General features: G+C 43.0%; 1 protein-coding gene across 1 annotated transcript in view; it reads left to right on the top strand.

Moving 5' to 3' along the window:
• Positions 1–739: 739 nt before the first annotated feature.
• LOC137346579 (14-3-3 protein gamma-B) overlaps positions 740–22,338 on the top strand; it is an 85,974-nt gene continuing 64,375 nt past the window's right edge. Inside the window, exon 1 of the mRNA XM_068010096.1 lies at positions 740–994. Coding sequence (XP_067866197.1) covers positions 908–994 — 87 coding nt within the window. The 5' untranslated portion in view covers positions 740–907. The remainder of the gene's footprint in view (positions 995–22,338) is intronic.

The raw sequence follows: 22,338 nt of genomic DNA, 5'->3' as shown, positions 1-22,338 counted from the left end.
GGTGGTGGATGGGGACTGGTTGGGCCTCTGTTCCAGGAAGAAGCGGAGAGCCCTCAAACCATCCTGGTGGGGGATGGAGGTGTAGAGCGATTGGACGTCCATAGTGAAGAGGCTGTTAAACTGAGGTCCTGACCTCTCAGGTGGATGTAGAAGCTCATGTGGCACTATTTCAAATAAGAGCAGGGGAGTTACCCTGGTGTCCTGGTCACTATTTATCCCTCAAAATGTACTTGATTGGTTGTAAAGCGTTTTGAAATGTCTTGAGGTCATGAACGACGTTATATAAATGCAAGTCTTTTTTTATCAGCACATTCCGACTCTGTCACTGTTGTAATTCCCACATTAGTCAGCCTCGAGTCCTCTCTGACTCAGCCTGATAAGTTTACCACTAGTTCTGTATTTGGACCCACACTCTGAAACTGGGTGGAGACTGTTACTAATTTCACAGGCTGCACGGAAACGAAAATGCAGCCGGCCACGCAGAGTTTAGCTGAGCATGAAGTCTCTGCTGGGCGATCTTGGGAAGTGAAGTTCTCTCAGGCGCCGGTGACAGGAACTGCAACTGCAGCCGACCAATGAGAGAGGCGAAGAGCGGGCCGGCGCACGCGCCCAGCAGGCTGCGCTCATTCGCTACTTTGTATCCAAAAGAGGAAATCCGGGGCGGGCAGCAGCTGGGCGGTGACGTCGGCGCCGGGTGGTGCCTATATATGGGCAGTGACGTCAGCACAGAATGCTGGGGGGTGTCCTGTCGGCGCGAGACAGGGAGGCACTGGTTGCGGCAACTGGGCGGCAGAGGAACAGACTGCTGCTGGAATAAAGCAACAGAAAGACTCACATTTATATGTTTAAAGATTATATTATATACATTGTACCTTATACACGTATATAACATATCCATCTAGCAAACATGGTAGATCGCGAGCAGCTAGTGCAGAAAGCCAGGCTGGCTGAGCAAGCCGAACGATACGACGATATGGCAGCAGCAATGAAATCGGTATGTCTTTGTGGCTTATCTCCACCGCCCTCCCCATTCATTTATTTTTTTCCCCCCGACTGCGTTTTATTTTTCAGTTCTCTTCCCTCCCTCTGTTCCCCATTCCCAACCTTTCCCTGTCTTTCTATGTCGGGCTCGATAACTGGGCGATGCCGCAAAACGATGACCTGTTTGCAATGAATGGATGAAGTCTAGCGCATTGTTTGGCATCTCATTTTTTTTTAGGCCCCACGGTGGGAGGTGGCCGACTTGGAATTTTTGTTTTTGATGGGGTAAGAAAGGCAAAAAAAATAAATTAATAGGAATATCTAGTTTTATCTTTTATTCGTAACTTGGATTAATTTGTCATATCTGGTCCTGTAATAGGAAGGTGGCTTTCATTTGTAAAGTGAATCTCCGGGTCAATTCGTATAGCCTTTGAGGTTGAACAGGTGATAGGGATATATATATTTTAAACGGACAAGAAAATAATATAACGGAATGCGGATAGTCCTAGGTCTGGATGCTGGGGCGGTGCCTTGCCAGCAATTTCTCGCCCAACTTGGCGCTTCCTCCGGTGCATCATCGATTGAGTCTATTCCTTCCCGCGGTGTCAGCTGAAATGTATCGTTAAAATCAGAATGAAATTGGTTTAGGCAATTTGCCTTACAGTAAAAAACTTGGAGTGCCCTTTTTCAGTAATATTCAGTAATATCTGTAAGCCTTCCCCCACCCCCCACTGTGGTGTAGAGAGCTGGAAATTGACATCACGCTGAGTGGAATGAGACTGAAATTGACATCCTCTCTCAGGGACCCTCAACTCTGATCCTATCTGAAGCTCCTTCCTCGATATCCTTTACACCCCCTGTAACTGAAAGGCTCTGTCTGATACTCAAAGGGATTTTGGGGAAGAGAATGGCAAAGGGGATCGAGGGCACTTTCTCCCCTCCCGAACCTCAGGACACCGTCTGTCACCGAGAGCCTATCTGCTTCAAACGGTGAACAAAGCAAATCTGGGAGGTAGCAATTCGAGAAGGTTCTGCCTGTGTCACACCGCAGACATTCTACTTCCTAAGTAAATCTACCAACAGGAACAGATTTCTCAATGTTCATGCAGTCATGGCCGTGGCTTATGGTGGGCCGGTTATCTCTTGAAATAAAGCAAGGACTTGAGACGCCTGTCCATTTATTTTGGCGTTAGGAGTGGCGCAGTCTTTGCTCCGCATGCCAATGCCTTTATTGCAGCATTTGTTCCTTTTGCCTGTATTATGTTAGGTACGCCCATTAAACCCCCCTCCCTCCCTCCCAGTCGCATTCCCACCGCCTTATTTACTGTTACTGACAAATATTCTTTTTTTGAAAAAGGAAAGTAATTCGTACTTGAATTTAGAAATGACAGTTGGCCGAATATATCCCAATTTAGTGAATATTTGCTAAAGTGGATGTTTTTATTGTATCAATGCTGTGTTTGGTATATCGTCTTGAGCAGACATGTTCAGACTGCAGCATATCCCTGCTTCCGAATCAGCAAATATTCCCAACGCCCTGTATTCTCTTCTACTATATTGTCAGATGAGATGACATTTTCAACGTTTCAGCATTTTTATTTTTGTAGTTGTGCCTTTATCCTCCGAATGCTTGGCATTGGGTTCAAGACTAGAGGGTGGTTTGGTCCACCTATGTCGCGCCTTATTCAACACGTGTATGTGTGGATGGAGAACCCAGCCCAGTGTTTAACTTCACCCGCCTCAGACTGTCAAAACTTACTGAGTGTGATCCATCAGTCCGGAGGTTTGAAACTAGCAGACTCAGTCAGGGCATGGTGGATGGTATCAGATTTCTGCACTTATTGAACTGCCAGCATGTTTTTGTTGTATACTAATATAAAAAGCCATGATTTGTGCTATGATAACACGGGCTCCTTGGGTTTTCATTTTTCTTTCAATAGTAGTCATTAACTGGACAGCCCCTCCCCACCCACCCCCCCCCTATAGAGTTTGAGTAAGGGGCAACAGATTCTAGGCTCTGCCTAATGAGCCACACCTCTAGGCCCTGTCCTATTCCCCGCCTCCCTGCTGCAACATCATCTGAAAACACAGTGCCAGTTTTCACCTACACTGACACCAATTTTACCTCCCCACCGATTCTCTTGACCTCTCCAAAGTCGCTAAATTATCAGACTGCATGTCTCCAATTAAATCTTGAAGACCAGAGCCATTGTCTTCGGTCTCTGCTACAAACTAGCTCCCGACTTTATCCCTCTCCCTGGCAACTGCCTGAGGCTGAAACAGACTGTTTGCAACCTTGGTGTCATATTTGACCTCTGAGCTTCAGAACCCAAATCCACACCAACACTAAGAATGTCTATTTCCACATCGGTAACGTTGTGTGACTCAACTTCTGCCTCAGCTCGTCTGCTGAAAGCCTCATCCATGCTTTTGTTACCTCTAGATGTTACGATTCCAATGCATTCCTGGCCAGCCTCTCCCATTCTACTCTCGTCAAGTTGAGACCATCCAAGACTCTGCTGCCTGTATCCTAACTTGCACCAAGTCCTGTTCACCCATCACTGCTGTACTTACTGACCTACATTGGTTCCTGGTTAAGCAACACCTCAATTTTAAAATTCTCATCCCTGTTTTCAAATTCCTCCATAGCCTCAACCCTCCCTCCTATAACAGTCTGTGATTTCTGCAGTGCTCCAGTTTTGGCCTTTGACCCATCCCTGATTTTAATCACTCCACCACTAGTTGCTGTGCTTTCAGCTGCCAAGACTGTAAACTCTGGAATTCCCTCCTTAAATCTGTCTACCTCGCTTGCTTTCTTTCCATCTTTAAGATGAAATCTGCTACTTTAATCAAGCTTTTGGTCATCTGCCCCAATATCTCCTTGTGTGGTTGGGTGTCAATCGTTTTTGTTTTATAATGCTCCTGTGAAGTGCCTTGGGACTTTTTCCTACATTAAAGATGCTAAATACATACAAGTTGTTATTTGAAGGTTTCTTTGAATGCAGTGCATTCACGTTTCTCATGATCAGCATCTCTGACTAGGTGATGAAAATTATTTCAAGGCCGTTTTCAACTAGATTCAGTAGAATTTGGCAGCTCTTTCTGAATAAACTGGAGTTAACATTTTAAGATGTGTCTTACGCTATCCCTAAGTGCAATTTTGAACATCAGCTTCACAATTCCTTTAAATTAAAATTCCACTTGGGTTTAAGATTTGCTAATAGTTTGAATGTCCTGAATATAAGATTACAGAAACTAGCTTGTCTTTAGAACTTTCTTAATGTGTAACTGCTCAAGGAAGTGCATGATACATATGGTGATTGGGTACTTTTGAGAATTTAACTGTTTTCCAATATGAATCACTGACTAGTTATAGGTGTGGCTATGGTGACACTGTTTTAGCCACCTGCACTAGGGTAATAGAAAATATCTGGGATGCAATACAGGTAAATGTACTTCGTATATATTAATTCTTCCATAATAAAGTAAAGCATTCAATAATCAAAAAACACTTGCACACTGCTTTTCATTTTATCATTTTACCAACAAACACAGTTTAAAGTTCACTACACACATGAGTGGTGAGGTCTATTATAAATGTTTTTGATTTGCTAATCAAAAACTGAATTATCCACATCTGGATTTCCCAATTTTCCACATGTGGCTAACATTGGACAGTACTGATTTTAAAAAGTGCTAACAAGGAGTCGGGCAAGTACATGCAATGGTAATTTTGCTATAAGGTGGAGTTTTTGTTTTCATGGGTTAAAATGATTATTTTATGGCACTAGCTGCCTATTCAACTGATTATTGCTAACTGGTAACCTATTTTTTTTTTACCATGCACATAGGAACAAAGAGATGATGTTTAATGTATTAGCCCAAGCTCTCTGGAAGTTACCTCATTTGTATTGAATAGTTCTAGATTGCTGCCACTAGTGATAAATGGGGTTGCAATAGCATAATGGTTACATGACTCGTAATCCACAAGCCTGGACTAATGATCCAGAGACACTAGCTCAAATCCCACCATAGCAGCAAAGGGCATTTAAATTCAATTGTATAAAATCTCGAATTAAAAAGCTGGTATCAGTAACAATGATCATGCAGTTACCGGATTGCCGTAAAATACCTGGTTTACGAATGCTATTTAAGGAAGGAAATCTGCAGACCTTACCTGGTCTGGCCTACGTGACTCCGGCCCCCCAACAAAGTGGTTGATTTTAAACTGCCCTCTATATTGGCCTAGGAAGTTACTTAGTTATATTCAAGAAGGCAGCTCAGCACTTTCTCGAGGGCAATTGGGGATGGGCAATAAATGCTGGGCTGTGAAAGAATTAAAAAAAAAAAAATTGATCTTGAAAATAATCAGTTGCATTTTTATAGTCTAAAGATAGTTCAAGCTTCATTGCTCAGCAAAATCATCAGTTGGGTCAGTCTGAAATACCCCATTTAATGTCAGCTCATTGACGGTGAATATACTTATTGGGTTTTCATAGTCTTTGTCCCACTTAGGACATGTTTTTAATGTGGTGCAGGATTTTGTCAATTGTTGCCAATCACCTATGTTAGATTGTGATTAGTTTAGTAAATGAGTGATAACACCAAATAGCGGAGTGGGCTCATGCAGGCACAATGTTCATTTGGATGAATCACAGTGCAACCACACCCCAGTGAGTCATTTAGAAGGAAAGAGGAAGGATAATCTTGGGGTGTTTGAAAATAGAGCCCTACACATCTGGCAATTTCTTGTCTCTAAGGGCAAAATATGTATTGTAGTTAGGGTTGAAAGGGCTTCCTACTAAAATGCTGCTGTAACACAAAAGCAAAACACTGGATGCTGGAAAGTTTGCAGTGAAACAGAAAATACTGGAAAACGTTCAAGTCTGGCAGCATCTTTGGCGAGAGAAATGAGCGTTAACATTTTAGGGCAATGGCCTTTTCATCAGAACGGGAAGATGTTAAATTTCTAAGCAAGTACTGAGCCAGGGTAAAGGGAGGTGGGGGAAGGAAAGAACAAAAGGGAAAGTCTGATATGGTGTAGGGCAGGTGATTCAATGACATGAGGGGGTGTTAATGGGACAAGTAAAGATACAAACAATGGATTCAGAGGAGGTGGTAATGATTACAGCAGAATTGCAGAGGAGGAGGGGGGAAAGTATAAAGAATCTAGCAAACGGTGGATCCTGTGACTATGAAGTGTAGATCCCAGCATGTGGACTAACCTGCCATTTTTATTTCAAATACTTTATTTATTTAGAGATACAGCACTGAAACAGGCCCTTCGGCCCACGACGTCTGTGCCGACCATCAACCACCCATTTATACTAATCCTACATTAATCCCATATTCCCTACCACATCCCTACAATTCTCCTACCACCTACCTACACTAGGGGCAATTTACAATGGCTAATTTACCTATCAACCTGCAGGTCTTTGGCTGTGGGAGGAAACCGGAGCACCCGGCGGAAACCCATGCGGTCACAGGGAGAGCTTGCAAACTCCACACAGGCAGTACCCAGAATCGAACTCGGGTCGCTGGAGCTGTGAGGCTGCAGTGCTAGCCACCGTGCTGCCTATTACCAGATGCAGAATAGAGATAATTAACTTTATCTAAACCCATCACTCTGGAGAGGGGCACCTCCTGGAAATGTAATAGTACCATAGTTAACTTTACACAGGAAAATACTGAATGGACTTATTGAGGACTGGGTTAGCTCATTGGAGTACCAGCCTTACGGTGTCCTGGAATGAAGGAAAACCTGGTCGATCATATACTTTGCTGAATTTTTGTGTTGGGAGAGGGGGCACTGAAGTCCTAAGCAATGTCTCTGGCTCATCCCTGCAGGGAAATTGAAGAGTTTCGACTACACATACTCGTGTGCCAACTGCCCAAGCTCACTACGCCCATTGATATTTAGCCTGGAGCAGGCATCCTAAAATAGGAAGGAAGTGGAGACGGAGAGCAGTGTGTAGGCTTGTAGGGTACAAATTCTCCATGAAAATTGAGGGATGCAGTCTGAGTAGAACCTTGTGCAATGAAGTATATTACTAATTTTGGGTTGAGTTTTTTTTTAAAGGTAGTTTCTTTGAAAGAGACGTGTAGCTGACATTACATTGTACAATATAACAGTGACACCCCTCCTCGTGTCTTGCTGTTTTCTGGTGCTCGTTCAGCTTGTGCTCATAATAACTTGTCCCATTTCGTAAAGAAAAACAAAGGATTGTGTCTCCATGTTTATATTTACAGATGGCAAGTTTGCAGGGATCTCCAGTCATGGAGACACTCCTACATTCCATAACAGATGTCTCTAGCTGCAGATTGTAAACATTTTGAATATTTCTCATGCTGTTAGAAGTAATTGCCCAGGCTGTCTGAACTGTTGCTATGATGGTCTCTCTTGACCTTTCCTGTAGATGCAGGTATTCTAACTTTCTGTTCCATGGTAGTAGAAAGTGGATTAGCAAAGTCTGATTAATTATCGTAAATGTCTAACTTTGAAGGCTAGACATCTCCCAGAGGCAACAGGGAAAGGCTGGGAAGTGAGTTACCAAGGCTCCCACCGGCCACCTTGTTACTGCTCAACACCAGCATTAATGGAGCCATTAAACCAGACTGCTTTCCTTTTCAGTTGGTCGTTCTCTTGGCTTGAACCCACTGATTCAAAGGCCTTATTTAAGTATTTGTTAATGCATTCCAGCGCATTAGCATAGGAAGTGTTGCATTCTTGTAAAGTTCTGTCCTTCGGTTGCGCCATGAAAGATGTCAGTGTGCCTATTCTGATTCCTGCTGGTTCTGGCGAATCCATAGTAGTATTGGACGTCAAAGGGGGGGTTCTCCTGCTGGTCTGACCAACCTTCCTCTATCAACTCACCACCAAATAAGGGTTAATTGGACACATCATTTCAATGCTGCTGTGGGATCTTGCTGGGTACAAAATTGCTGCTGTGTTCTCCAGCCTACTGAGAGTTTACTCCACTCAATGAATTAATTTGAAGTGAAGTTATTTGTGTGGTTTAAGAGCAATGGTAAGGTGTTATATAAATGCAAGCATTCTTGCCTATAGGAATAAGGAAGGAAGGAGCGTTGGGGAAATAATTGTGACCAGATTCTTCTCTAGAAGGAACACTAATTGCAACCATTTTCCTTGTCCCCTTTTTTCAAATTACGATCATTTGATTACGGAACAGGGAAATGACGAGAGGCAGCAGTTTCCTACTGAGTGGTTTTTAATAACCTTGCGTCCAGTGATGAGTATTCTCCCGTGTTATTCCTCTCCAGTTGGAGATGTATTTAGATACACTGCTGTTGGAGGTTCTGACATTCCAGTACTGGGAGTCTGGCCTGAATGATGTTTTAGCTTTTATACACTTAGTATAAAACCCTAAATCAAAGGAAAAGCTAATGACAGGAATCTCTGTTATGTATATTTTGAACATATTAAGTGCTATTATGGGTTGCTTGGATTCCCTCTTTGCTGCAGGAAATTGGGAGCAGGTGGCAATTACAAGTGAACCAGCCTAATTTCCATAAAATGGTTGAGACGCCTCTGGGAACTAGGTATCACTCAGCACTAATGAGCTGGTAAAAGATGTCAGACCCTGAATATTGAGCGAAACGCCCACCTATTCATTTTTACAAATTGGGAATCCTGAGGTTTCAAGTCCTCACTCAGCAAAAACGTGTTTCCAAGTTTAACCATGGCAGTGCAGCTTCTTATAGATCATTTAAAAAGAAAGCCCACACTTTGTCTCTGGATAGAGGAACTTCAATTACCATATGATTCATTTCTGGAAATGCATAGCAAGTCAGCAAACATCCAAAAGAAACGTAGAGTAATGTTTTGGGTGGGACATTTCAGCAGAGTCCAATTCCTGTTTCTATTTCAAATTTGTGGCATTCAGTGTCCTTTTTCCTCTAAGTATGATTCATTAGCTGTTTGCCGAAGAATAACAAGAATGTGAGACTGTAGATGTTCCTTTTGAAGGTTGTTTTATTTATTTTAAATAGCTTGTTAATTTGAGCTTTCATTTGGCTGAATTGTGGCTTTGTGAATAACTGATGGTTGATGCAAATCAGCAATGGCACTTAACCCTGAAAATCCATATCCAAATTAATAGTTGTATAATTATGGAATATTTATTCATTGTATCAGGTTACAGCTGTCGTTGCTTGGATGTAGCCCAAATGTCACATGAACTATAAGAATCAGTGAAGATAGTTCTGGAAGGCTCTTTTTTTTTAAATTTTCCCATAGAGAATAGGGAAGTTGTGGTGGAAGGATAGTTTTCTACTCTTGCTCTGATGTTGCTTGGAAGTCATCTTAAAAGGGTTGTCAGGATGTTGAGTTGTCCAGCTCCATGGAACATATGAACTTGACATCCCCTTGAGCCTGATCTGCCATTCAATAGATCACAGATCAGCCATGATCTTAATTCCATAGGCCTACCTTTGCTCCACATTCCTTTCTCCCTTGTGTTAAAACAAATCTATCAATCTCAATTTTAAAAATAACAATTGATCTCTCATCAATTGCCATTTGTGGAAGAGTTCCAAACTTCTGCCACCCTTTGTGCAGCAGTGGGACCTGAAAGGTCTGGCTCTAAATTTTAGACTCTCACTAATCATCTGTCTTTTTACCCATGAACAGATTTGCCCAGTTTACAATGGAAAGTCTCTATCTCATCACATTGAAGTCAGCCTTATCTAAGTCTAGAATCTTAGCTGTTTTGTGTTTCTCCCTTTCAAACACTATGTTGAACTCGATTGTATCGTTAGATAAATGTTCATGCACCATTAAACTGTTAACTAAATCTGGCTCATTACTAAATCTAATGGTCTGCCCCCTTGTCGGTTATAGGACATATTGTTGCAGAGAACTATCCTGGACGCACTCTAATTCAGTACCTTTTCTGACGTGTTGGTCTACTTATCCCAATCAATATGAAAGCTAAAACCCATCATTAAAACCGCTCTGCTTTTGCTACATGCTTGCCTGATCTCTGCATTTCTGTAATCTACCACTTCACAGCTGCTACCAGGGGGCCCTAAGCACATCTCCCCACTACAGTCTTGAGTCCTTTTTCTATTTCTTTTTTCTACCCATAAAGTCCCCATTGCCTTCTCTCTTCCAGAAAGCCAGTTAGTGAAGGATAGAACTGGAGCCAATTTTTACACGCTTTTGTATTTATCTACAGTGTTATACATTAGAAAGCATATATCACCCAACCCCACAACCACAATTTTAGTCTATTTATATGGGGCTAAAGTGAAAGCCCAGTTAATGCCCACCACCTGCATACAATCAAACACAATTAATATACCATTAACGCTGCCTGCTTACCTCATTATATTCCCTCATCAGTGATTTAATCCTTAATTGCTAAGGCTACTCCACGCCCTCGACTATTTTCTCCACCTTTCCTGCAGACCTTATAACCTGGTATATTCAGTTCCCAGTCCTGACGCTCTTGCCATGTCATGCCCTCCAAGCTGATATTTGCACCTGTAATTCATTTGTTCCTAATGTTCTATCCATTTGTAAAGAACACTTATTTGGGCCACACATCCTAACCTGTTCTGCTCTAATGTTTTTCTCTCATTTCTTCTTTGTCTACTTTGCATCTTTGGAAGCAGCCCAACACAAATTTTACAAGGGAAAAAAAACAATGAATCTCATCAGTCATTTATGGCACAGGAGGAGGCCATTCGGCCCATTGAGTCCATGCCAGCTCTAGAGCAATCCAGTGAGTCCCATTCCTCCGCTTTTATTTTCATAGTCCTGCAACTTTATTTCCTTCAAGTGTTTATCCAATTTCCTTTTGCAATGATTGTCTCTACTTTCACCAGCCTTGTAGGCAGTTCCGTATAAGTTCTTCCTCACATCCCCCTGCATCTCTTGCCCAAAACCTTGGTACAAGGACTGGAGGGGGAGTTCTTTCTCTACCCTATCTAAACCTGTCATAAACTTGTACACCTCTATCAAATCTTCCCACAATCTCCTTTGTTTCTGGATTTGACCCACCTTTTCCATCATCTTTTTCCTTTGCAGTGATTGAACTGGCTGAAACTTTTGCTGTAGAATCTACTCTTGCACAAAAATGAAATATTATCATTTGGCATTTAAAATGTCAGAGGCAGACATGGTGATTTAAAAGGCATGTTGACATTTTGGTTTCAAATGCTATGGCTTGGATCTCTGGGCCTGACCTTTTGTTGGGGAGAGCATTGCAGTGAAGAACTCCTCCCATCAACTTGTTTTGGAGAGGAAGGCTAAGGGAAAGCTTTCATCTTACTGTCTGTTCCTCTGCTACATTCAGTACCAATTGGTAATGCTTTCTCTGGTCCAACTAGAACAATTGGGAAAACGGGTAGCATTGACCATTGATTTCCTTGTTTATTAAAGCATTAGGGACCCATTTAAAATATTTTCATTAGTCACAAGGTGAAAAGTGAACATTAGGAACAGGAGTAGGCCACTCAGTCCATCAAACCTGCTTCACCTTTCGATTGGGTCATGGCTGTGCGCCTTAACTCCATTTACCTGCTTTTGCTCCATATCCCTTCATGCTCTAACCCAATGAAAATTTCAGCCTTGAAACCTCCAATTGTTCCAACATCCTAAGCCTTTTGGATGAGAGTCCTTCCTAATTTCACTTCTGAATGGCTTAAGAACTCTTCTTGATTTTCTCCAATGAGAGCAAGTAATTTCTCTGTATATCTTATTAAATCCTTTTGATATTTTAGGCTGCCTGGTGTACTGGTCTTCAGTCTTCTATAGTCAAGGGAGTAAGTCAAATGAGCCCCTCATTCCCATCAGCCTTCAGTCCTAGATGTGTGAAATTTCTTTTTGATGCAATTTGATTTGCTTTCACCTTTTCCTTCCTCGCTCAGAAACAAGTCAAACAAGGTCAGAAGAGGGCAGATACTGATTTGGCTTCTGAAGAAACCTGTTGATTGTAATGCATTTTATACTATTGTACTATTTTTGTAACAGTCAAACTCTCATCAGTCCTTGGGTTAGGTTAGGATGAAGGAGTTGAAGGCATTGAGATAGGCACACCATAAGTACTGTGTGCCGTGTTACCTGAGGAAGTGCCCAAGCTATAAATGGTGTTAAAATCAGATTAAATCTTTTAAAATTAGCTAAAACTAGCACCCAAGGCTCTAAGGACAATACTTAATCTCTACCTTTTTTTAAAATCTGGTTTTCCATCACCTTGTTTTTAAATGAGTGTGGTTTAACATGTGCTGTGCACAGTTTGAAGGCTTTCAAATGAATCAATCGATTCAATGTCTGAATTTGCTGACCTACAGTGCTGCTACTTGGTTGTGCATTGTCCTATCACCATACTGTTGAATATGGATCCTGCACAGAACAATCTGATAGTTGTCCATCCAAATGTTCCAGTAAAATGTGCTTAGACAGTCTCAGTCCCACTCAAATAAAAATACGCAAAATATAACTACCAAATTGGTTGTTAGTTTGGCGATTGGTGTAACAGGAATTTTTTGTAATTGCTTGTCCTGCCTATAGAAGGACCTCCATTGTGTGAAACATGCATGGTACTTGACTTAAGTGCTCAGCAGTATAATTGAGTGTGACATGGACAAAAAAGATTCTTAGCATAGAACAGTACCTGGGGAGGGGATTCTCTTGCAATCTCCAGATTGAAACAGAATTTGCTTTACTATGTTGAGAAGTGAACTTTGTTTCTGAAATGGTAAGGTGCTTGTCTGAAGGTTCATCCTTCAAGCAAAGCAGCTGGTCTTCCAAACCCTGGAGGAGTCTCAAAGCAGATTTAGTATGTGTTTGCTAAGATCTAATCAATCACTATTTCTCTTGGTCACACTGAGCAACAGATCTTGGGCGATTACTCAAGTTGATCGTGAATTAGTTTGCTCAGAGATTGGAGGTTTATTTTTATTCATTTCATAGGATGTGGGCATCGCTGGCCAGGCCAGCATTTGTTGCCCATTCCTAATTGCCCATAAGAAGGTGGTGGTGAGTTGCTGCCTTGAATTGCTTCGGTCCATATGGGGTAGGTACACCCACGGTGCTGTGAGGGAGTTCCAGGATTTTGACCCAGTGACAGTCAAGGAATGGCGATATAGTTCCAAGTCAGGATGGTGTGTGGCTTGGAGGGAAACTTGCAGGTGATGGTGTTCCCACGCATCTGCCCTTGTCCTTCTAGGTGGTAGAGGTCGTGGGTTTGGAAGGTGCTGCCTGAGTAGCCTTAGCTCTAGTCACATGCCTCTGGTCAAATGACTCATATGTAGTTCCCACCAAATTTCCCCAGAAACCTCAAGTTTTTAATTTCACTTCCAAGTTTGGGTGTCTTTTTTTTTAAAAAAGAAAAATCTTTGAAACCAGAGTCTGTGCACTTAACCGAATTCAGCAAGTCATAAGTTCAAAAAAGAAACTCGGCACATGCTTCTCCACTGGTCTCTCACTGTGGACTCCATCACAATACTGAAAATGGAAAACTTTGCAGGACTGTGGGAAGAGAGCAGCGGAGTGGGACTAATTGGATAGCTCTTTCAAACAGCTGGCAAAGGCACAATAGAATCATATGGGACAGGAGGCAATTTGCCCTAAAATAAAAGCAAAATACTGCAGATGCTGGAAATCTGAAATAAAAACAGGAAATGCTGGAAATACTCCAGGTCTGGCAGCATCTGTGGAGAGAAGCAGAGTTAACGTTTCAGGCCAGTGACTCTTCAGCAATTTGCCCTAACTACAACCACCAGTGAAAGCCTTCCAACCACAAATACATCACACTTCTGTTATACAACTCCTATCCTTTTCAAATTCAATTCAAGCTTGGAAATACCTGGATGTCATTCAAAGGACACCTGGACACAGTATGTTTCACATAGTTGATCCTTTTGTACTTTTCTAAAATTCTTGGTGCCAGAATTCCATCTTAAGTGAAGATGACGGCAGAAGTGCTAAGTACTTGCGTATAAATGAATTGTATATACCTCTTCACTTGTTGAAATATTGGCCTTGTTGGACAGTGTAAGCACCAAAGGTCTATACTCTGGAAGATCTGGAAGCATGGGTCTCAATAGGGACCATCACCTGACCTGGGTGAACTGTTGCAGGGGCTGTTTAGGAATATGTACATAGTTTTACAACTTTCACTTAAAGTGAATCACTTCCCATGAGATATGAGACACTACAAGCTCATTGAGATGTCCTAATCTATTTTCCTGGACCAGTCAGATTTGGTGTTTTAACATATATCTTGCATCTCTCCTTTTTTTCAGGTATTGCCTTATTGCTAGGATACTGTTTCTTGTGTGAAGACAACTGGCAAAAACCTGAGCCTTAGATTTATATTGCCCTGTCCCTAGTTTAGAAACAGACACCAGGTGTAGTTCAGTAACACACCAGGCAATACATTTGCTCACTTTATTGCTGGCACTCAGCAAGCCAATGTACACTGTATTTCTCGAAGTGTCCCTAAATGAGCAGATAAAAGATCCCTTTTATATTCAATGTGGCTAACTGCTCATCAGCTACTGTATAGCCAGCTGGTTCCATGCATTAATTCTTTTATTTCTATGTAACACTATCCTCCCTTCATCTCAGCCCTTACACTTTTTGTGGGTTTTTTTGTATTTTCTCTCACTTCCATTGGAGAACAGTGTGAAGTAGTGGAAGGACCTGCAGGCTGCTTAACACTTTAAAAGGCTGCGACATGAATACTCTTTCCAGGGTCGTAACCATCTTTATACCAGATGATAATGACTTTACATGAGAGGGTTTTACGAGCTTCTACAACCCATACAATGAGGGGGGCTGCCCACATCTACTGGATGGGAGCATTCTACTGGATGCCAACCCAGAATTCGGAGCCAAAACTCTGGCCTCTACTCTCAAAGACTATGCAGTGTTCTCTACCTCTGCTTCCCCCTGCCTGTCCTATCTCTTGGTCAAAATTGCACCCTGATGTCCATTTGCTACATATGATTGTGTAATGCCTACAGTGGTGCAGTTAATCAAATAAATGAGCAAGGTCGTCTGCTTATGATCGATAATCTCACCCATTCGAAATGCAGCAGTTCTCCCGCAGTACAAGCTGTCAAACTGATTAGAACATCAGAATTAAGGTCTGATCTGAAATTCACATTTGCGTACTAATTACTTTTTTCATTGTAGATGTATAGTCTTTTAGAACTGATTTTTTGCAGTTTGATGTAAGTCTACTTTTCACACTTGTAGAAGAGATCTCTTTTTTTTCTACACCACAGTTCTACAAATAATTCTAAAAGATTTCTACATTAGCAGAACACTTTGAATATCATTTCAGAAGGACTAAAATTTAATGAGCTCTATTTGTTACTCCCCTCTTGCCCTGGTTATTACTTGGTATTCTGTTGTTGCTTTGTGTATTGGGCAATGGATATTGGGATTTGGACTCTTTCCCAATACTATTTATCAAAAAGGCATTTTTGAACCAGTATCTCCAATGAACTGAATGAAGAATGCACTCTGTGACATAAGTGGGTTAGTATGCTGTGGCACGGTTATCTGTATTGATTTACTTCAAAAAGCAAAGGAACATCACCCTGTCAAACTATTGCATTCAGGTTAAAACTAGTAGTAGAATTTATCAAGAAGAAAGGCAGTCAAATAGAAGCAAACTAATACAGCCAGTGATTAGATTAGAGATACAGCACTGAAACAGGCCCTTCGGCCCACCAAGTCTGCCGAACATCAACCCCCATTTATACTAATCCTACACAAATCCCATATTCCTACCAAACATCCCCACCTGTCTCTATATTTCCCTACCACCTACCTATACTAGTGACAATTTATAATGGCCAATTTACCTATCAACCTGCAAGTCTTTTGGCTTGTGGGAGGAAACCGGAGCACCCGGAGAAAACCCACGCAGACACGGAGAACTTGCAAACTCCACACAGGCAGTACCCGGAATCGAACCCGGGTCCTTGGAGCTGTGAGGCTGCGGTGCTAACCACTGCGCCACTGTGCCGCCCTATTAGCAGTATATTTTTACCCAGTTCAAAATCTTGGGTTTCTTCTAGAATATTTCAACTGAGACTGATATAAAGCAAAGGTTTTCTATGTCAACTCTTTCTCATTGTCTCAATGTGGAAACTGTCAAATGGGGAGCATAAATCGAAGGACTGCCATCTAGACAGTTCCTTCCTCCTTTGGAAGTGGAGGCAGCAGCCTCTGGAGAACTACAGATTGTTTCTCAATAGTCTGGCAATGCAAATATTAATCATATCTGCAGTGGAAGTGGATAAGAATGTGAGCAACAATTGCCTGTTGGACCAGTTGCGTGGGCCACTTGGTTGGGCCTAATGCAACACATTTAGAAAGTAGAAGGGCATGAAACTCGGTGATTCAGTCCTGAGTTTAGTGTCTCAGCTGGCAGCTATTGTATATTTCAAAGAAATTAGGTAGTTTCTGAAGCAATTCACTTTTGAGTCCTAGGAATAAAAGTAGTGAAGGAAACCAGGTAGGCTGATTGCCTGCTTTTTCCTACCTCAATGGAGATGCCAATGTTTCCAGACATAGTATTTGCCCTGATATCGGAATACATTTTTTAAAGAAGTATATTGATAAAATTAGTCTGTCACGTTAATAAACATAGTGCTGATTTGTTTACTACAGAGTATGACTCTGCTCGCCTTCTTAAACTTTAAAAAGATCTGTTCCTAAAAGGTGATGGTGAATGCGTTTATGTACATTCAGATGAGGAGCACTTCATAGTTATACAGCGCAGAAGCAGGCCCTTTGGTCCATCATGTCTGTGCTTTTTTTTTAGAGATACAGCACTGAAACAGGCCCTTCGGCCCACCGAGTCTGTGCCAACCATCAACCACCCATTTATACTAATCCTACACTAACCCCATATTCCTATCACATCCCCACCTGTCCCTATATATTTCCCTACCACCTACCTATACTAGGGGCAATTTATAATGGCCAATTAACCTATCAACCTGCAAGTCTTTGGCATGTGGGAGGAAACCGGAGCACCCGGAGGAAACCCACGCAGACGCAGGGAGAACTTGCAAACTCCACACAGGCAGTACCCGGAATCGAACCCGGGTCCCTGGAGCTGTGAGGCTGCAGTGCTAACCACTGCGCCACTGTGCCGCCATCAAGCACCTAACCATTCTAATCCCATTTTCCAGCACTTGGCCTGTAGCCTTGTATGCTATGGTGTTTCAAGTGCTCATCGAAATACTAAAATGTTGTGAGGGTTCCTGCCTCTAACACCACTTCAGGCAGTGTGTTCCAGATTCCAACCACCCTCTGGGTGAAATTTTTTTTTCCCCTCAAATCCCCTCTAAACCTCCTGCCCCTTACCTTAAATCAAAGATTGGTTGATACTTCTCATCTGCAATGTTGTATGTTAAATGCATAAAGTGCTGAGGTTTCATTATATTTCAAGGCTGTGGACTGTTTACTTCTAAACAAAAACTTTTCTTGGGAAGATTAAATGCTGCAGTGTTTTAAAAATGTCCTTTCACCTCTAGGCCTTGGTCAGTTCAGACTGCTGGGATAAATTTCTCATCTCTGCTAGCTCCGAGAGCTGTTGCCTCTGTACAACTGAACATTAACTGGATGTAAATTGGTGCTAAATTGACTGTTTTTCTGCACGATTTAAAGGGCAGAAGTGATGGGGAGAAGGAAATGACATCTGGGTCTTTGGGGTAGATTTGAGTGAAGCTGAGGAGGCAGGTTGGAGCAGAGATGAGGCCTTATTGCCTTAGGCTAGCACTGCTAACTCGAGTTGGATTTATTCATGTAGGTTCTAGCACATGACCTCCTGCCTCCAACAGCCCAGCCCTAACACTCGCCATTGGTTGCCTGATGTGTCCATTCTTGCATCTCGCCATCTTCCAGCACCAATTGGAAAGCGAACACGCTTAATTACCCAATTGGATGATGTGTGACTGTCAGTCATTTTTATATTCAATCATGGGATGTGGGTGTCACTGGCAAGGCCAGCATCTATTCTCAAGACAATTAGGGATGGACAAGGTGGTGATGAACCGCTGCATCCATGTGGTTGTAGGTACACCCACAGTGCTGTTAGGAAGGGAATTCACAGATTTTGACTCCACAACTGTGAAAGAAATGAATAGTTCCAAGTCAGGATGGTGTGTGGCTTGGAGGGGAATGTGGTGGTGGTCCCATGCACCTGCTGTTCTTGTCCTTCTCTATTAAAGTTCATGGGTTTGGAAGGTGCTGTCCAAGGAGCCTTGGTGAGTTGCTGCAGTGCATCTTGTAGATGGTACATACTACCACTTTGCATCGGTGGGGAATGGGGTGCCAGTCAAGCAGACTGTCCTAAATAGTGTCAAGCATGAGTGTTGTTGGAGCTGCACTCGTCCAAGCAAGTGAAGAGTTTTCCATTCCTGACTTGTGCCTTGTAGATGGTAGACCGGCTTTCTGGAGTTGAGTTACTTAAGTGGCAAGTTACATTTGTGTCTCACACCAGCCCAATCCTGGATGTTGTCCAGGTTTTGCTGTCGCGAATGGTATTGAACATTGTGCACATCCCTGCCTCTGACCTTATGGAAGGAAGGTCATTGAAGCAGCTGAAGATGGTTGGGCCTAGGACACTATCCTGAGGAACTCCTGAAGTGATGTACTGGGGCTGAGATTATTGACCTCCAACAACAGTAGCCATCTGCCTTTGTGCAAGGTATGACTCCAACCAGCGGGGAGTTTTCCTCAATCACCATTAACTCCAGTTTTGCTTGGGGTCCTTGCTGCCAATCTCAGTCAGATGTTGCCTTGAGGTCAAGGGCAGTCACTCTTACCTTTAGAATCTTTCCCCCCAACCTCCAATTTAAAAAATAAGTTAAAATAAGGAAAATAAAAATCTCAATTTTGTTAACATCCTTGTGGTTTTCTCCCAGATTGCTGATGACAGTAGCCTGGGGCGTCTGTGACTCTTCATTGGCTATTCTGTAGGTAACCTGCTGGTAATGGGTGGCAAAATTGGCATCTTCCAGCAATGTTCATCTTGAACAGACAGCTGAGCTCCCCCACCCTACCCCACTTCTCTCCCCTTTAAGTTTTTCTCCAGTTCACTCCACACTGGCAAGCTAAGGTGGGTAAGTGACCTATCTCCAGTCTTGCACCTTTAATAGGCCCTTTTAATTCAGTGTTGTGCTGTTCTCAGTAGTTCTGATTTTGATTGTGCAATGAACATTGAGGGAGGTTGCTGCTTTCTGAGGGTCCTATGGTGACAGCAATGAGAGCACAAAAGACCTTGTGGGGCAGGAGGTGGTCACATCCGCTAACTGCTGACAGGCTGACTAATCACTGCAGGCCATTGCATCAGCCAGAAACAAGAATGTGAAGGTGTGTCTTTGAAAACAAGAACACCCCCGGAGTTGGTCAGTTATAGATGCTGAGAGCTCTGCCCTACAATATAAAGCAATCTGATTGAAGCAATGCGGCGGTATGAATGTTCTCTGCATGGTGAGATTAGTCTGTTTCTTTAACAACCCATCACCTTCATAGTTTTAATTAAAATTGGGAGGGGTGGCAAGGAAGGGGGATGCACTGGCAAATTGCATGAGTTACCTCTAGGGTTTTGGTTTGAATTTTGAAATGTCATTGGGCCTTGCTTTCGAGATGAAGGCCCCAATATTGGCAGGGAAGGATTTGGTAAGTGGGGGCGTGGAGTTTTGGTTGGGAAGTCCAGGTTTCCCTGGATGCTGTGGAGTTTTAACTCTGCAACATGCTGCTTTTCTAGTTAACAGGATCCCCGCCTGGATGTCAGCCTGATTTGAGAACCTGGCTTCCAGTTGGGCAGCAAGCACTCGAGCTGGCTGCAGCCACAGGGAAGGAGCCTGCAGCTGCCACTGGGCATGTGGGGAGGGGGCGTCTGATCCTTGACTTGGGGGTAGGAAAGTGGAAGATTCTAATGAGTGGGGGTCCAATCCTGTGAAAGGAAGTAAGCTTGCTAGGTGCCAATGGGAAGAACAGCTGCTCCTGGCCCACAAAGCAATGCGGTAAAGGCTTTTCTCCAGAACTGTCCATATCTCCCTTGTACTGTCAGGTTTTCTGAGGCCTGGCAAACCCAGTGGCCAGCGTTAAATCTGTAAAATGGGTTAACTGCAAGGCTACCGGCACTGCACTGTAAATTGCCAACCTGCCTCCTGGGAGTTGGTTAACTGCCCATTCCAGGTCCAGCCTCCATTAAACTCCGATGTGGGCAGGTTGGGATTGGGTTTGAGATGGTTTTAAAAAAAAAAATTAACCTCTCACCTGACCCCAACACACTGGTTTTTGGGGGTTAAACTTGCCCCCGACATTGTCATCCTTCGTTTGGGGGGATAAAAGGTCTTGTAAGCAATAGTCATATTACCCGACTTCACGCATCCCTCTGCCATTTGCTGCTGAAATCCTTGTACATGCTTTCGTCAGCTCCAGAATCGACAATTCCAATGCTCACCAGGCCAATCTCCCATTTTCCACCCTAATTGAAAACTCTGCTTCATGGATCTTCGTTCACACCAAATACTGTTCTCCCATCATTCCTGTGCTCAAATCCCTCTGTTCTCACTCCTTCCAATCTCCAACTTCCTACAACCCTGAGTATTTGTATTCCTTCAATTCTGGCCTCTTGTGCAACCTAAATGCCTTCTCCCCACACCTCCCCCCACCATTGGCAGCTGTGCTTTCTGCTGTCTGGCTGTCAACTTTGAATTGCCTCCTGAAAACTCTCCACCTTTCTACCTCTTAAATACACTTCTTAAAACTGACTTTCTTTGACTAAGCTTCTGCTCACCTGCCTAATATCTCCTTGTGTGGATCAGTATCGATTTTTGTCTAATAATGCTTCAGTGAAGTGTCTTGATGTTTTATTACCCTAAGGATGTTAACAAAATTGAGATTTTTCTTTTCCTTATTTTAACTTATTTATTTTTAAATTGGAGGTTGGGGGGGAAAGATTCAAAAGGCAAGTTAAGAGTGACTGCCCTTGACATCAAGGCAACATTTGACTGAGATTGGCAGCAAGGACCCCGAACAAAACTGGAGTCAGTGCTGTTCGGGAAAAACTCTCCGCTAGTTGGAGTCATACCTTGCACAAAGGCAGAGAGCTGCTGCTGTTGGAGGTCAATAATCTCAGCCCCAGTACATCACTGCAGGTCGTTCTAGTGGTTGTACCTTCCTTCTATAACTTCATATCCTCTTGCCTGAAGCTCTTCCAGCTCCCTTTAGAGACCTCTAGCCAGTCCATGATCATCAAACATTCTGGCAATCTATTCCAGGGATCAATGGCTCTCACCTAAACTGTGTTCTGAACTTAGTCTTCTCCTCCCTATGCTGTTTAAATAATCTGTCCACCCAGTCAATCTTCCATTCATCATTTTAAAGAGTTTCAATCATAGCCCCTCAAAGTCTATATTTCCTCAAGGTCTGGGTTCCACAGCATGTTCCAATGATGAAGAGCCCTGAAATTTAGGCAGCGATAATGACTGGTAAGCCTGGAGGGCGCAGCCTCACTCAGTATTGGGTGGAAAAACCCAGCGAGAGTGGGGCTGTGGAAACCTTGCTGATATTAGCAGCAGCTCTCATCTAAATGTGAACTCCAGAGGTGAGAGTGATGGCCCCTGATATCAAGGCAGCATTTGGCAGAGTATGGCATCAAAGAGCCCTGGCAAAACTGGAGTCGATGGGAATCAGGGAAAACTCTCCGCTGGTTGGAGTCATACCTGGCGCAAAGGAAGATGGTTGTGGTTGTTGGAGGTCAATCATCTCAGCTCCAGAACATTAATGCAGGTGTTTCTCAGAGTAGTGTCCTAGCCCAACCATCTTCAGCTGCTTCATCAATGACCTTCCTTCATTCATAAGGTCAGAAGGGGGGATGTTCGCTGATGATTGCACAATGTTCAGCATCATTTGCGACCCCTCAGATACTGAAGCAGTCTGTGTAGAAATGCAGCAAGACCTGGACAATATCCAGGCTTGGGCTGATGTGTGGCATGAATGTTACTTGCCACTTGAGTGCCAGGCAATGACCATCTCCAACAAGAGAGAATCTAACCATTTCCCCTTGACATTCAATGGCATTTCAATTGCTGAATCCCCCACAATCAACATACTGGGGGTTGCCATTGGCCAGAAACTGAATTGGAGTAACCATATAAATACCGTGGCTACAAGAGCAGGTCAGAGGCTAGGAATCCTGCGGTGAGCAACTCATCACCTGACTCTTCAAAGCCTATCCACAAGAGACAAGTCAGGAATGTGATGGAATACTCTCCACTTGCTTGGATGGGTGCAGCTCCAACAACACAAGAAGCTCAACACCATCCAGGACAAAGCAGCCCGCTTGA

This window comes from Heterodontus francisci, chromosome 30 (assembly GCF_036365525.1).
Source record: "Heterodontus francisci isolate sHetFra1 chromosome 30, sHetFra1.hap1, whole genome shotgun sequence".
In the NCBI taxonomy this organism is placed as follows: domain Eukaryota; kingdom Metazoa; phylum Chordata; class Chondrichthyes; order Heterodontiformes; family Heterodontidae; genus Heterodontus; species Heterodontus francisci.
The sequence above is the reverse complement of the archived record's forward strand: the minus strand, read 5'-3'. Positions and strand labels throughout refer to the sequence as shown.